We start from the raw sequence: 16,110 nt of genomic DNA on the forward strand, positions 1-16,110 counted from the left end.
CAAAGTACTTCTTATCATTCATTTGTTTCTACACATTATACAAACTATTGGTCTTGAATATGTAAAGACCTTAGGTTTGTATAGTTAGGAAAAATACAAATTACCTTTAAAATTTGTTATTTTATAAACTATAATGCAGTTTCTTTGCTTCAGAACTAAGCAAAAAAAATTAATTTTTGTAATAATTTAATTCATTTGGTTAATATTGGAGCTTAGAATGCAAGTGTGCCAGCATATGTAGCGACTTGGCCATAGTAAAGGTTACTATCATAATGTAGGTAGCTAAAATAATCACCACTCTTGAATTACCCTTGACAGGAGTTACTGGTTTTCTTTCTGGGAGAGCATGTTTTTTAAACTTGGAGCTTGCTAGAACTTGTTAATGTCCAAGGTTCAAATCATAATGGGAATAGGATAAGTTCGGATTTTGTTATGGGCTAATATGTAGAGTAATATCATAAGTTCTAAACAGCTCCACCTGCATTGCCATGTACCTTTCAAATTTCATCCCTTCTCTTTGGTCTCTTTTCACTTAGCCCTCTAATTTCTTAAACTAATCACTTGGGTTATCACAGTGAGTTAATGTTACTAAGTAGTAGAGCAATATTTGAAATCAGTTAAAATTCTGTAGTCTGCTTGAACTAATAATAAAGGATAACAGTGTCTAACTATTAAGAGATACAGTTAGCCCCCAGGATATGGGGGAGGGGGGGAATGAATATCACAACCCCTTGACACCCCTCTGAAAATGCTTATACCCAAGTGTTTTAATAGTACTATCACAAAAAATGCATTTAGTCATGAAAATACAGTAATTAATACATAATTTTCTATGAAATATTAAGTGAATGGAATTTTCCACAAATAAAGGGGATATAAGCTCCACAGAAAAATCTGCGAATAGGTGAAACCTCGAATCCGGAACCCCAAATTGGCAGGGATCCACTGCATTGATTCTAGCACATAATTACAAGTAAAATTTATTGAAATAAAAATTGTAGGGTATTTTCCAGGAAGTATTATTTAATGGAATACATTTTTGGGTAAAATGGTATTACTTTGCAAATCACCAGAAAACTACCTTTATTTTGATGGCCTTTTATGATTCTTAGTTGTCTGGGTAAGCCAATAGCAATGTGTATTGTCACACTACAGATTAGTATTAAAATTTGATTATGATTGTGGAGTTTAAGTTTCATTAATGATTAAAAGTGGAGTGCTTCAACAATGTCATGAAGATTTTTTGACAGATCAGCTGTTTCCAAAGTATCCAATACCTTGATACTGACATACCTGTCATGATCACAATCATTTTGGTTACAGAGATAGAGTAGGTACTCTTTCATTAAAAAGAGAAAGCGTCTGATTTTAAACTGACTTTGTGTGAAAATGATTAAGTTTGGCTATAATCTCAGTATCATAATGCATTTCCTAATTGCCATGTTTATTATTAGGGAAACTTCATTCCAGATCAATAAAGTATTGTGTATGAACAGTAAATTTTTACAAAACATTTATATTTATAAAATAACAACTGTAATGTAATTATTATTTTATTAAAATACTGCTGAATGTGTTATCTTTGCTTACAACATTCTGGGAGATATAAGTATGCTGTAAAGGATCTGTGAGGTGCAAACAAAATTTTACAAAAATACTTTTAATTTTAAAAATGTTACAGATATATACACACTTCATCCTTCTTTTAAACACCAGTTACACTTAATATATTAGTGTTAACAAATTGGCTACAATTTCACCAAGTTGAAACCTGTGTTTTCCTAGGTATACAAACAGAACCTTTCATATATGGAGTATCCTTCAGTGTAGGCTGAAACAGCTGTTGAATCTTATTACATAAAGTAGTCCCTCCACTAACTGCCACTGTTTTCTTTTCAGCTGTGGTACTATAAAAATGTCGTGTTTCTGTGAATGTTTGATTTGTTCTTATTATTAATTATTTTGTTTGTTGACTGTTAGGTGGATTAGGTTAGGCGATGAATATAAAACCCGGAAAAATACAAGATGTTTTAAAAAAGCAGAACTCACAAATGAGATCAATAACCTCTGAGAAAGAAGACAAAAACTCTTGACTTTCCCCATCCTCTGGATCTGGCAATGGAGATCAACGACGCAAAGAAGACGGCCGAAAAAGATCCTCCTCCTTTCCTACGGCCACTGGAGATCCCTCCTCAGAAGCCAGGCATCACCTCTTCCACCAGAAGGACTATGCCCACAAACAATGGAAGATCTTGCAAGCGACAACTCGGATACTCGGTCATGCAATGATGCACGTACATAATTGTGAGCCGTCGACTGACACACAAGATAACGTAACGGAGGAGATTGCATTCTATGCCCAGAAAAACCATGACCCCTGACTGGAAGGCGAACGATGAATGTAGGAACTCCTCGGAGAACACCTTGGCTTCTTAGTCACAGGAGAAAGGTGGGCCTTTCAATTATGCAGGGGTGAAGATGCACTACTACGTTGAGAGAGAACCGAAAACCATTTCACATCCATGACCGACGACAACCTTACGTCCGTCACTGGGAACACATTCATGGGGATGATGTACAGGTGAAGAAGCTGTTAGTTCTGGAAGAGGAGTAATCCTAGAAGGCCTTGGATCAGCAACCTGAGAGGGGAGCACCTTCAACTTATTGAAGCCCTATCATCCTTGCTACAAACTTGAACAGGCTGAGGAGGAGAAAAGGTGATGGAGGAGGAGGAGTTCTTGGCCTACCATGCTTCTTGTTAGAAACTTCAAGGTATCTCTTGCAAAAAACAGAGCCTTGGCCTACCACGCTTCTTGTTAGAAACTCCAAGGTATCTCTTGCAAAAAAACAGAGTCCAGCCTGTCAACCACAGCCTGGAAGAATGCCTCCGATGGGTTGACAATCAACTGGGATGATGTCCTGGATGAAGCTGGAAGCGATGTCACTAAAGCTCGTCACAGGCAGAGAGGCTACTGGGAGTGACGTCATGGCATTTGGACTGCAGCCCATGTCAATGACTTCACTGACAGTGAGATAAAGGGCGATCCAAGATGCGTCGATATCAATGGTGTCCTACTAGATGGCAGCACACGAGAGCCAAAGTAGTGGAAACCAAGAGGGGGGACTGCCTGGGGGAGCCCGAGTGGTCACAAAGTGTGACAATAGGCCTTCCAAGGAGGGGGTACCATGCAGGCCTAGGGAAGCTCACACACCCACCAAGGAACAAGTTGGAGACACCTCCTCTCTCTCCTGCAAGGAAGATTACCTCCCGAGAGAGGGGGCAACATTATACACACAATCATCCTGTGCTACTCACAATACTTAGTTGTTATGTGCCAGTATAATTCTCAATAATCAATCAATCAATCCAAATTTCTTCATGGTGATAAATTCAGGATTGCTTTCATTTCCTTTGGTATCTGGTAATCCTGATCCTTGTCATCAGAGTTTGCAGCACCACCAAAACCTAACCATGCTTCCTTGAACTCTGCCCCCATCCAGTATCTCTACACAGAAGCCCTACTCTTCCTCTTAATCAAGTTTACAGGAGAAGGGTAATCAAACTAAAAAGGAATAATGAAAATTGGGTACTGAGTGTCAAGATTCAACGATTCCAGCTCATGCTGAAGGATAATTCACATAAGAAAGGCAAATGGGTTTTACTCCCATAGGAAAAATTGTTTACCTTGATTTTTCAAATATTGGTCATCCACTGGCATTTCTGCAAAAAGTACCCAATATTATTATAAATCACAAATTTAGAAATGAATTGTGTTTCCTAACCATATAAACCTGAGGTCCTTTACGATATGAATTTCTTAAAGCGTGGCCTGGACACGGCCAATGAAATCTTTAAACAAGCTGGTTCGGTAGTCAACTACCGGTCCAATCGTTGATAGTACCTCTGACTGGACATAAAACCATTCCAATTTGCTTTTGGCCCAGGTAGCAGACTGAGGGATGGCATTAGGTGGGCAGTTAGTGTTAAGCAACTCAGGTTTGTATACTTGGTAAAAATACAATTTACTTTCAAAAAATGTGATTTGTTCATACACAATATACAAGCCCTCGTGGAATCAGAGTGATCTTCAGTGAACTGACCAGGGTCCAGCCTACCTGAGATTTCCCTCCTGGTCGAAAGAACAAGGAAGGAAATCCAGCCACTGACTTCTGATCAGAATTTAAGAACTGCAAGATCATAGTCAGTCTTCTGGGTTTACTCATAAGGGGGAGGTATGTGTCCTCCTTATGAGAAAGCGAAGAAGCATTATGTCGTAGACAATAAGGCAAATGCAAGTTATGGTTTATCTTATGTAAGGGTGGTCCCCGTCCTGCTTTGTATAGGGAAGGGGCAGATATTTGCTTCTATTAAGGAGATAAGTTACTTAAAGGAGTGTCTTACTTGCATCGACCGCCCGGTCCAGCATGTGACGGTCCACTTACTCTAGCCAAAGGGATAGGATTTGTTTGTTTGTATGGTGCTTGTACGTTACATGGAACCAGTGATTATTCAGCAACGGGACCAACGGCTTTACATGACTTCCAAACTACATCGAGAATGAACTTCTATCACCAGAAATACACATCTCTCACTCCTCAATGGAATGGCTAAGAATCGAACCCGCGACCACGGAAGTAGGACGCTAATACCATACCAACCACGCCGTTGAGGCGCTGGAAAGAGAAGGATGAAAGAGATGAAGGGAGAGCCAGTCACTCCACAGTCACACTCATTCATACCAATAAAATGAGGTGAGATGCGACTCTTATCCAGTTAGAGCTGGGTAAGCTACACAACTTTGTCCAAAGGACCTGTAGGCAATATCCCAAAGGTGAGAAGTGAAAGTGGTTTGGAGTGCCCAAACCCACCCCCTCAAAACTTAATGAAACAACAGGTTCTTACAGAATGCAAGGGAGGGGGCAGTGCCCCTGACCTCATGAGCTTTTGGATGAAGTTTACTGGTGTCTTCACCAGCAGCAGCGTACACCTTCCTGATGGTCTCACGAAGCCAGAAAGATCAAGTGTTCTTGGACACCTTTTTCTTGGAAACTCTGGTGCTAACAGATTCGTCGACACTCGGGTCAGAGACATCGAGTCCTCTCCAGGTAGTGCCGTAGTGCTCTAACGGGACAAAGCAGCATCTCGACTAGATCATCAACAACAGTCACTCAAGGAGGGGATGGTGAAGGCACTAATCTAGTGTCAGGGACTGATAGATTTTGAGTCTTTGCTACGAAATCCAGGGTGAAATCAAGCATAACTGATCCCCATCCCCTTGAGTGTTTTACATCAAAAGAAAGACCATGCAGTTTGTCAACTCTCCACCAATGCCAGGTTAGCAGAAAGATGGCCTGGAGGGTCAGATCCCAGTCTGACGTACGAAAGTCACATCCCACTCAGGAGGCCTGAGATCCTTGGGTGGGCCAGACCTCTCAAAGCTCCTCATGAGTGACAATATCTTAGAGGAGATATTGATACCCTTCAGTTTCAAGACTAGGGCCAGTGCGGTCCCATAGCCTTTTACAGCCGAGATGAAGAGGAGCTTCTCTCAGCAAGGGAAGACGAGGAGAACCGCGACCTACTGAATAGTGGCTCCAACTGGAGAGATACCTCACCTGTGAAACCAAACACAGAAGACAGCCCATTTTCCCTGGAAGTATACCACTGCAGAGGACTGTCTGAGTTATCCTGCCATCTGTTGCTGCTCAACAAGAAAAGCCTCTTGCTCGCCAGAAATGGCGGATAACCTCGAGCCGTGAAGACACAGCAGGTTTTGCCACGGGGAAATCTCTCTCGGTGCATTAGAGAGGAGAGCCAGAAAGTCAGGATACCAAACAGCCCGAGGCCATTTGGGTGTCACCAGAATCATCCGAAGATTCGGGGTGATCAGCACCCTGCTGATAATCACTCGAATCAGGCAAAACGGGGGAAAGGCATAAACCTCAAGATTGTCCTACAGGTGCTGGAATGTGTCCTCTGCAGCAGCCAATGGGTCCAGAACAGCAGAGCAGGTCTCTAGCTTCCAGCTGAACTGGGTGGTTGACAAGGCAATGACTGGATGCCCCCGTAGGCTGAACAGCCTTTCTGCCACATCTTGATGAAGGGACCACTCAGTTCCTATAGATTATTCACTTAAGGTAGATTCTCATGCCTACGAGACGTTTGTTTGACAGCCTCTGGCTGGTACCAGGAGGTAGGTCACTGGCTCAGTGTCTCATTATTTTTGTGTGGCTTAGAAAACTAGCAATATGTATATATTTCTTCAATCATCTCTCACTTTGCTCAATATAGGAAAGCTTTGGTCATACCATAGTATTCGGTATTTTGTACAACTGAGTCATCTTTTCCTGAAATCAATAAGAGGAAACACAAAGGAATTGCAAGTAAAAGTGAAGAGAGAAGCACTTAATTCTTTATACCTGTTTTTACTTATCGGTTTTTGCAACATTAATGCGATCAAGATAAAATAACACTTGTTTTTTCATACAACAAATTCACCCTGAATGCATTGGTGCTTTCAGATTTTAGATGCGTGTAATATGTGAAGAGAAAATGAAGAATGTCTTTTTATGTTGGATCCGTAAATTATTCAAGTCTGACGGTATTGCCAAGAGAATGTGATCTGCAAGACATCATTGCGTTTGTTGTCTCAGCAAGAGATTTTTGAGTTGCTAATTAGCGATATAAGAGGTTGCAGTTTTGACAATATTTACCATGTTATATCATTACATTTTCTGTAAATAGATACAAAGAATTCCCATTATGACTGTCAAAAATTTTCAATCCAAAATCATATAGTATGTCTGGACATATCTGATAAGGAAAAGAATAATAATCAGATGGATACGTCTGGTATCGTTCGCTCAGATCTAGGCAGGCCACAGGGAATTCAGTCCAGCAAAGAATTTGAACTCTGTGGACAGACTTCACACTCTTCAACTCAGCCTAAGCTTTAATCAGGTTGTTTCAGAATATTGTTTCTAATTTTATTATATGAATATATTTTCAAATGAAAGAGATCAGAGACTTACTTGAGTGATATATATCAGGGACTTACTTGAGTGATATGAAATAATAATCTCAGTGAAGTTATAAACAACAAAGAATTAAGAAAGATTGACTTCCTTTCAGGCTGAGTCAAGTACGGATGCAACATGATAAGACATATTCTTCATTTTCTATTTACATATTACATGCATCTAAAATCTGAAAGCACCAGCGTATTCAGGGTGATTTTATTGTATGAAAACACACGCTTTACTCTATCTTGATCACATGAATTATGCAAAATCCAATGATAAATAAAAACAGGTATAAAAAATGAAATGTTTCTCTCTTCACTTTTACTCATTGTAATTCCTTTGTTTTATCTTATTGATTTCATGAAAAGATTATTTAGTTGTACAATTAATACTGAATCCTTTGGCATGACCAAAACTTTCCTATCTTTTTCAAAACGTGAGATAAATGAAGAAATATAAACATATTGCTAGTTTTATAAGCTACAAACAAAAATATGACACTGAGCAAGAGCCTACCTCACGGGACCAGCCAATCAGAGGCTGCCAAACAAATGTCTCATAGGCACAAGAATCTACCTTAATTGAATCGACTATACCACCTGATCCTGGCAGCTGAACTTGTCTGCTACTACATTCCTCTTGCCTGGAATGTACTTGGCTGACGGCTCCACCGAGTGCACTTCTGCCCACTCGTGTACCTGCACTGTCAACTAATGAAGCTCGAGGAAGGCGAGTCCCCCTTGTTTGTTGATGTACTGTGGTATTGTCGCTCATCAATACCAGTGTCCCATCACCTGGTCCGAAATTCTTGGAGACACAGGAAGGCTACCTTGAGTTCCAAGACATTGATGTGAAGGTGCTCGTCACGATGGTTCCACACCCCTGCAGCCAGCAACTCCTCCAGGTGTGCACCCCATCCCTCGGTTGATGCATCCGAGAACAGAAGTACATCCAGAGGGGAAGTGAAAATATCCACTCCTATTATGAGGTTCCTATTGTTGAGCCACCAGTCCAAGTCTTCTCTCACCTCCTGCGAGAGAGGGCACAAGATATGACTAAGGGTCATAGGACTGTGATGAGTACACCCTCAGTCTCCACTAGCATCCATGAGGGACCAGCTTCACCAAGGACGACAAGGAGAACTATCATGACTTGCCAAAGTCAAGCAGGCTGCTCCTGTCGAGACTCAAACCACCGTGCTGCCTCCCTGAACCTGCTGATACGTGAGTTTGAGGGGAAGACTCTTGCTGCTACCGTGTCTATCAGCATGCCCAGGTACACAGTCCTCTGCTTAGGCTTGAGATCGGACCTCTCAAGATATATCAAGCTCCATAGATCCTGGCAAAACTTGTGGAGTCAATCTCTGTCCTCTAGCAACTGAAAGCAGGAGCTTGCCAGGACCAGCCAATCATCAAGTTACCTCAACAGACGTATCCCACACGAAAGTGCCCAAGCAAAGACCAGGTTGAACACTCTCGTGAACACCTGTAGAGTGGCCAAGAGCCTGAAACAGTGCCCTGAATTGGTAGACTGTCTCCCCGAGGATGAAGTGGAGGTACATGCGAGAGGACTTGTGGATGGATAACTGGAAATATGCATCCCTCAAGTTTACCATAAGCATGAAATCGTTCTCCCTGATAGAGGCAAGCACTGTTCATTTTGTCTCCATCTTAAACTGAGTCTGGCGAATGAATCGGTTCAGGGGAAAAAGGTCTATGACCAGTCTCCACCCCCTAAAGGTCTTCTCTACAAGATAGATCAGGCTGTAGAAACCTGGAGACCAGCCCGGCACGACTTCTACAGCATCCTTGCTCAGTATTTTTACTTCTTCCACTAGTGTCTGGTGCTTCACAGATCTTATTGTGTATGAAGGTAGATGGACAGGGTGGTTGGTGAGGGGTGGCAGAGACTCGAAGGGGAGTAGATATCCCTCCCGAAGAACATCTGCAACCCAGGTCTCTGCTCCATATCACTGCAATGTTACCCAATGGCTTGATAGGCAACCTCCTACCAATGGCAGCAGCTGGAAGAAGTTTGGGTTGTTCCTCGGGATCCCTGGAAAGAGGAGGATTCTTCAGGGCTAAGTAGGTGCTGGCTAGACTCAAGGGTATAGCCACAGTGAAGTGCAAAGGCACAGAGGTCTTTGCCACTGTCTGGTGAACAAGCCGGTCTTTGTCATCATCCCTGCGCTTGTCCACTGCAGCACACACCTGCTCTGTTGAAGAGAGAGGTAGAAACAGCAATGGTCCATTATGCAGTGCCAGTACCGACTCTGGGCCAAGGGACCTGGTCACTCAAGAGATGACAGCATTGCACCTCGAGTACCAGGTTTGCCCACAGGTTTGCAGTCTCCTGAAAGCCATGGGAGAAGCAGCAACCTCAGACACCATGAATGACCACAGGTCTAACCAGAAAACTGCCTGAAGAGCTGCCATGGAGGTAACTTCCAAGGTCGGTGCTTCCTGTTGAGAGAGATATATTCCTACTCGTCAGGTGCTGCAGCGACAGACAGGGACCCAGGCAGACCAGGTCTTGGTCTACCTGTTTGGTCGGTAGAAGCCTCTCCAAGGATATATCTCTCTCCTCAAAGCCGAGTCTTACCCCGGGACAATAGCTGCGGGAGAAGCAGCAACCTTAGACACCATGAATGACCACAGGTCTAACCACAATATTCCTAGTCGTCAGGTGCTGCAGCAACAGACCGGAACCCAGGCAAACCAGGTCCTGGTCCACCTGTTTGGTCAGTAGAAGCCTCTCTAAGGATATATAGAAGTGCTTCTGGCGAGGTAGAGCAGGGGAAGGCAGCTTGTCTGAATGATTGGACCCGAGTGAATTCTCTTGCCCATAGACAAGACTATATCCACTTGGTCCAACCCACCTTCAGCCAAGGATGACCATGGGGAACAGCGACATCGACCTTGGCACCTGACAAAGAACCAGCCTTGGTTTCACAGGTGGGTCTGAGCCACGGCTCGGTCCCTGCTTTTGCCCTGTGCCACTGTCACGGGGGGAAGACTTCCTGTCCTTGATTTTGGATGTATGCTCTCCCTTAGTAGGTTGTATACTCGGAAAACTTGCAAATGAGTCTCGAACATGGCCCCAGTTCCCCAGGCAGTGCCCTTGGAGAACTAGGGACTGGAGAACGAACCTCAGTTTGAGCTCCAGAGGCTCCCGAGACCTTGGTCCCTGGGGACAGCGTCTCGCTTCCTAATTTTGAAGTAGTAGGTGAGCAAGCGAGAGAGCCAACTGCTTCCTCCCCGGAGTAAGGATGCAAACCCTCAGAAATCTCAGGACAAAACTTCTCAGGGGGCAGAGAAGCTACCTTCCTCTTAGGAAGTGAAGCCTTCAAGGGGGAGGTGAGGAGGCAGCAGCCAACGACGAAGACAAAGATGAAGATGACGACACCTTCTTCAATCTCTTCTTCTTTGACAGCTTCCGCAGAAGAGTAGTCAGGGTCCCCCAAGTGGCAGATGACTCAACAGGTCCAGGAACTGGGGCAGGAGCAGGTACAGGAACAGAGGCAGGCATAACAGCGGGAACAGCCGGCGGGGTCACCAGTCACAACCAGAGGAGCACTCACCCTTAGGACAGGTAGTGGTGCCACCCCAGATCCAGGAGGAGGAGGCACTCCAGTCATAGATGGTGGGAAGACATATGAGGCTTAATCTGCATCACCACAGTTGGGGAGACATTTATAGGGAGTTGTATCCAGACTAAGTGGGGAGGTGCATAGTAGCAGGTTGCATCACTGTGGCAGCAGTGGTGGTGACGATGGCATTAGTCACAGTGCTGCTGGCACCCCTATTCGAGTGAGCCAACACTTGTACAGGGCCCCCATGTTACGGATCGAAGATCTGCTCAGGTTCTTTATTATAATAAACAAAAGGGATTAAACACCAGGTTCTTTATTATAATAAACAAAAAGGATTAAACACCAACAACTGAAACTCGGGGTAAGAATATAGAAAGAACTCAAACAAAACAAGTGAAGTATATTTACAAGCCTATTCACAAAGATAAATGCAGAATGGTTTCTCCTATTTACATAACAAAATTAAATCTGACAATATGTAAAAAGGGGGAAACAGTGTGGTAATGAAATACTTGCTGGCCAGTTTTGCAGAGGTCGAAATCAGTGCTTGAAATGAGGGCTTCACAAAAGGGGACAGTAGAAACTTCAGATGGCTTCTTAACTTTGTACTGCAGGAAGAAATGTCTTGGTCTTGAAACTTGAAGGGCGGGTTACTCCTCAGAACCACTTTTAGGACGTTTCTTCTCTGAAAGGGTTGCTCAACATCGGGATCTCTCTCTCTCTCTCTCTCCGACTACGGACGACTTTGTTTCCATTCCCACTCTCTCTCGTGCGTCCTCTTCCTCTTATCCTTTGTCTCTTCCTTCTCCTCTATCTCTGATGATCTTGCTGCACTTCTTCCCTTCTACCCCAGGCAGTGCAGCTGGGGGCAGAAGTCAACAGCAGTTGTAAATCATGGTTTTGCATGATCAAAATCACAAACACACACTATCACAACACTATGTCAAAAGAACAAGGAAAAATCCCCCCAGGATTGAAAAGAAATCAGCAACAACAGTCAGGTAGTGAGCGCTGTAGATCATGTCTGTCCACAACGACAGCCGAAAGCAAATTAGAATGTTTACGTTCAGTCAGAGGGACTACCAATGACCGGACCGGTAGTTAATTACCGAACCGCCTTGTTTAAAGAATTCAGCGGCAGTGTCCAGGCTATGCCTTAAGCAATTCCTATTGTAAAGAACCAAGGCTTTGTATGTCGTTTAGGAACAAACAATTTTTTACTTAATTAACCAATCATTTCCTCAACCAGAAGTGCAGAGGTCTTAAACTACTCCCTCACATTGATTGGCAAGGTACATTAATTGAACCAACAGGAATTTAGTGTCAAATGAAGATTATTACATCTTTAACATTACTAAATATTATGGTGTTAAACACATCTGCATCTACAACATATGTGGCATAATGTTTTAAAAGTAGACCTCCCCTTTACTCTCTCAAGCAATCAAATTAAGACTTTATTGAAATACCATCTATTATGGGGGCCACTCTGCACCTGTCCTATAACAGAGAACACACCTCCTTGGGCATTTAACATAGCAGTTAGGTCTTCACACTAGCATCTTGTTCTTATAAGGGCAACATTCCATCAACAAAGTATGCTTTCCACTGAGTATGTGCCAAACACACACCCAACACTGCACTGTAGGGCACTACTGAAGTCTTTACAGTGTTCCTTCAGCCCCTAGTTGCACCCATGATCTAGCTTTTAATACAGCCATTGGTGCCTTCTTTCTTTCTTCTATCTTGCTGTCCAAACATAATTACTACTCATTAGGACAACCATGGTGTTTCTCCAAGATCATTGTATTCCATCTGATTTTTTTTCTTTAGTCCAACCCATCAAACTCCCTATTATTACTGTGTAAAGCACTCTGTCCAAATGCTTGGCTTTATACCCTGAATTTCCTTTATTCATTCAACTAGGTGCACCAGGAAATTATTTTTTACATTTCCATACAATTCTTACATCCCATAATACCAAATTATGAAGCCTATATATTTTTTACATACATACCACCAAGGCCTTTAATTAAATAAATTGTAGGGGGCAGCAAAGATAGTTACTTTCTTAGTAATCTCACCATTTATATGTAATTTTACCTGAGCGATGCCCTTTATTTTTAGTTGGCTTTCTAGTGTTTCCCACTTTAACCTTTAATTTTGTAACCAAACCATTAAGGTCTGAACTCTTGATTAATTGTTCTTTACTACTTCTGTGATCATCTTCATGAATTTTTACCCCTTTCTTTGTTGAAGCAGTATTTTGCTCTGGTGAAGTGTTCCTACTGGATAATGGCACATCATCTGCAATGTCTGCTGAGGAAGCTCTCTCTGGTTCTGGGGAAAAGAAGTCTTTCCAGTCAATAGCAATGTTGCCAGCCTTCAGTGCCACAGGATGAGTATTACTGTTGCACAAACGAAGAATACCCCAAGGTTCATGCTTTGCTTGATCCTATAGAAAAAATATTTAAATTATTTTTTTAGATAATGGTAGGTTTACTTTTTAATCTTACAAGATTTGTATTGGAAAAAATGTCCATAGATAATACTTTATATTTCAGTTAAAATAATGCCATGTTACATGTTACAGAGGCAACATAAAATATTAAAAATCTTGTACAAAAAATTTTTTTTACCATGATACAAAATGACATTGCACTTAAAATTAATTATGAAATGGTGACCAATTATGGATTTACAGAGTAATTCCTTTATTAATACTGAAAATACCTACTAAACATATTTTTAGAGTAAAATTTTATTAATACAAACTCATTTCTTTTTCATAGCTTATTTATTTAAGCTTCACACCCAACATCTCGGAAGAATACAACTTAAGATGACCTGTTATTCTCAGTACATTTATTTGGGAATATATGGCTCCCAAGTGGCAAACTGTATCACTTCTTGAATTTGACAGGACAGAGAGATTTAAGGAGTACAATTGAAAAGTTTCTATGAGATTACATTTGAGGTTTAAAAGAGTGCAATTAAGATTTGAACTGAAAAGTTTCTGTGAAATTACATTTTTATCACCCATTATATTCTGACTTGCTTCGAAGTAAGTAGAGCATTTCAAATCACAAGGGATTCTATAGCCTAAAGTGAACTGAAACGTACTAACCTAATCATAGCCTAAGTTCTATACTACGACACCCAGGTTACTTAACTCTTTCTGAACATCATTTAGACATTGCATTGCTTTGTATATATAATAAATCTATAAATAATGTAGAGTTACTATCAATGCAAATGGCACAATCATTATTCTAACCTGAACTGTCTGAGATCGGCATTAGCACAACCTCCAGTATTTCATAACTATCTAAAGGACCCCAAAAGAAAATTCTCCTTATTCTTACATATGCATATCCCCTCAAGGAATTTTCCCAAATAAACCTTCAGATGTAAGGAATACTAAAGTGGTTTAGGCTTGGAGACCCCGACAACTCTCGGAGATCGCAGGAGAACTTCTTGTCTGGACTGTATCTAACTATGACTGCTCACTCGAGGCCGCCGCCGAATAACACCAAACAGTTTGACAAAATATCAAATTAACAAACAGCTGATGACTGCAACTTAAGCACTATTACACGTATATGTACAATCCAATACGTACATGAAATAACCAAACAGAACACTTTTCACATCAAGTACAAATACAACAATAATATCTTCTTTTCACACAATATGCATTTCCACTTTGCATAAATGAGAAAAATATACAAAACTATATTACAATTTGCAGCAAAGTACAATCTCTCTTGATGAAGTTTCGACATTACTTTTATATAACCTCAATAGCAGCAATTAATTTTTCTAGATATATTGTGTACAGACAAACAGGCTGATAACCAAATATATAAATAGACAAGGTTAAATTCAAGATATGAGTAAATTAAAGTAAAAGAAAAAAATAAAAACTCACTTTCAACAATTCCCTTTTCTCTGTCAACCTACAATAATTTAGTTCAATAACTTGTACAATCACAGAAAAGTGTCCATGGGTCAACTGTTAAGTCTTTTTTCATTAAAAAAAAAAAGACAGGGGTACTAAATATGTAGGTTGGCTCAGAGGTGGTAGTAGTAGTAGTAGTAGTAGTAGTAGTAGTAGTAGTAGTAGTAGTAGTAGTAGTAGTAGTAGTAGTAGTAGTAGTAGTAGTAGTAGTAGAGGCAAGGGTAGGATTGTCAAAGTATAGTTCATGAAATATATTACTTTTCTTTTGTGATGCTCAATTAGTATCATTTCTTTGTTGCAAATTTGAAGAGAGAGAAATACGACAAATTTTTCATTAATTTGTATTTTTCATCACTAACAAACCTGAGGTCTTAATATTAGGATAAATCTTTTGGCACAAGTTGGAAATGGTTTAAAAACCATAAAAAACTGTCTATGCAAGGAATCTGTGCATCTTGCATCCAATACGTAGGTGAGGTGCAAGCGAGTCACAGACTACACTTGAACCTCGTGATGTATTTAGTCTTTCTTTCAACCCAGGATAAGACATAAGAGGGGTGGCTAGAGGTGGGCAGTCAATGTTAAGACTTCAGGAATGTTAGCTAAGAAAAATGCAAATTAATTAAAAATTCACCATGTATTCATATGCAAAACAAACCTTACCTTTGGTCTTAGGATAAACTCACTCTTGGAGGGAGGTATGAGAATCATGAACCGACTAAAGGTTCGGCACACTTGATCATTTTTCTTAGAAATAAGGATTCTAAAAAAGAGGACCTACGCATTCGAGATGTTAGATATGTGGACATCTAACACCCAGTCCATTGGGTTTAAATACAATGTAACATGTCCAGATTCACAGCATACATGGAAGTGAAAGAGAACTACAGTGAACCCCCCGTATTCGCATACTCTGGATTAGTGGACTCACATATTTGTGGATTTCTCTCTGGAACTTAAACCCCCATTATTCACGGAAAATTTGCCTATATTAAAAAAACCAGGTATAAACATTTTTAGTGGGTTTTTCTTGAGTTTTAACTAACAAATTAGGCAGTTTCAAGCATTTTATAGGGGTTTTAACTATTTGTGGGTTCTAGCTATTCACGGGGGGTCTGGTACCCATCCCTCATGAATACGGGGTAATGGTGTACAGTGGAACCCTCGTATTTGTGGTTCTCTCTGGAACAAATACCCCCATTATTCGCAGAAAATTTGCATATTCATGGTATTTTTCTATGAGAAATATCCACAAATTCCTGGTTTTTTTTAATCATTCATCATAAAATGCACTTTTTGTGATAAAACTATTAAAAGAACCAGTATAACATTATTAGTAGTTTTTTCTCGAGTTTTATCTAACAAATTAAGCAGTATTAAGCAGTTTTATAGGTGTTTCAACTATCTGTGGGTTCTAGCTATTCACAGGGGGGGGGATGGGGGGGGGGGGGGGGGGTTCTGGTACCCATCCCCTGTGAATACGGGGGGAACACTGTACGTTTATCTGTTCAAGCAACAAACCATGTCAGCCACA

General features: G+C 41.1%; 2 protein-coding genes across 2 annotated transcripts in view; one reads left to right on the forward strand and one right to left on the reverse strand.

Annotated features, from left to right (window-relative positions):
* The window catches only part of LOC135219760 (poly(A) RNA polymerase, mitochondrial-like), a 466,613-nt gene that overhangs the window by 333,849 nt on the left and 116,654 nt on the right, over positions 1-16,110 (forward strand). The window lies entirely within an intron of this gene.
* Positions 1-16,110, reverse strand: part of LOC135220057 (poly(A) RNA polymerase, mitochondrial-like) — a 108,581-nt gene that overhangs the window by 44,907 nt on the left and 47,564 nt on the right. Inside the window, exon 3 of the mRNA XM_064257387.1 lies at positions 12,858-13,070. Coding sequence (XP_064113457.1) covers positions 12,858-13,070 — 213 coding nt within the window. The remainder of the gene's footprint in view (positions 1-12,857; positions 13,071-16,110) is intronic.

The sequence above is a fragment of the Macrobrachium nipponense genome, chromosome 1 (assembly GCF_015104395.2).
Source record: "Macrobrachium nipponense isolate FS-2020 chromosome 1, ASM1510439v2, whole genome shotgun sequence".
In the NCBI taxonomy this organism is placed as follows: Eukaryota; Metazoa; Arthropoda; class Malacostraca; order Decapoda; family Palaemonidae; genus Macrobrachium; species Macrobrachium nipponense.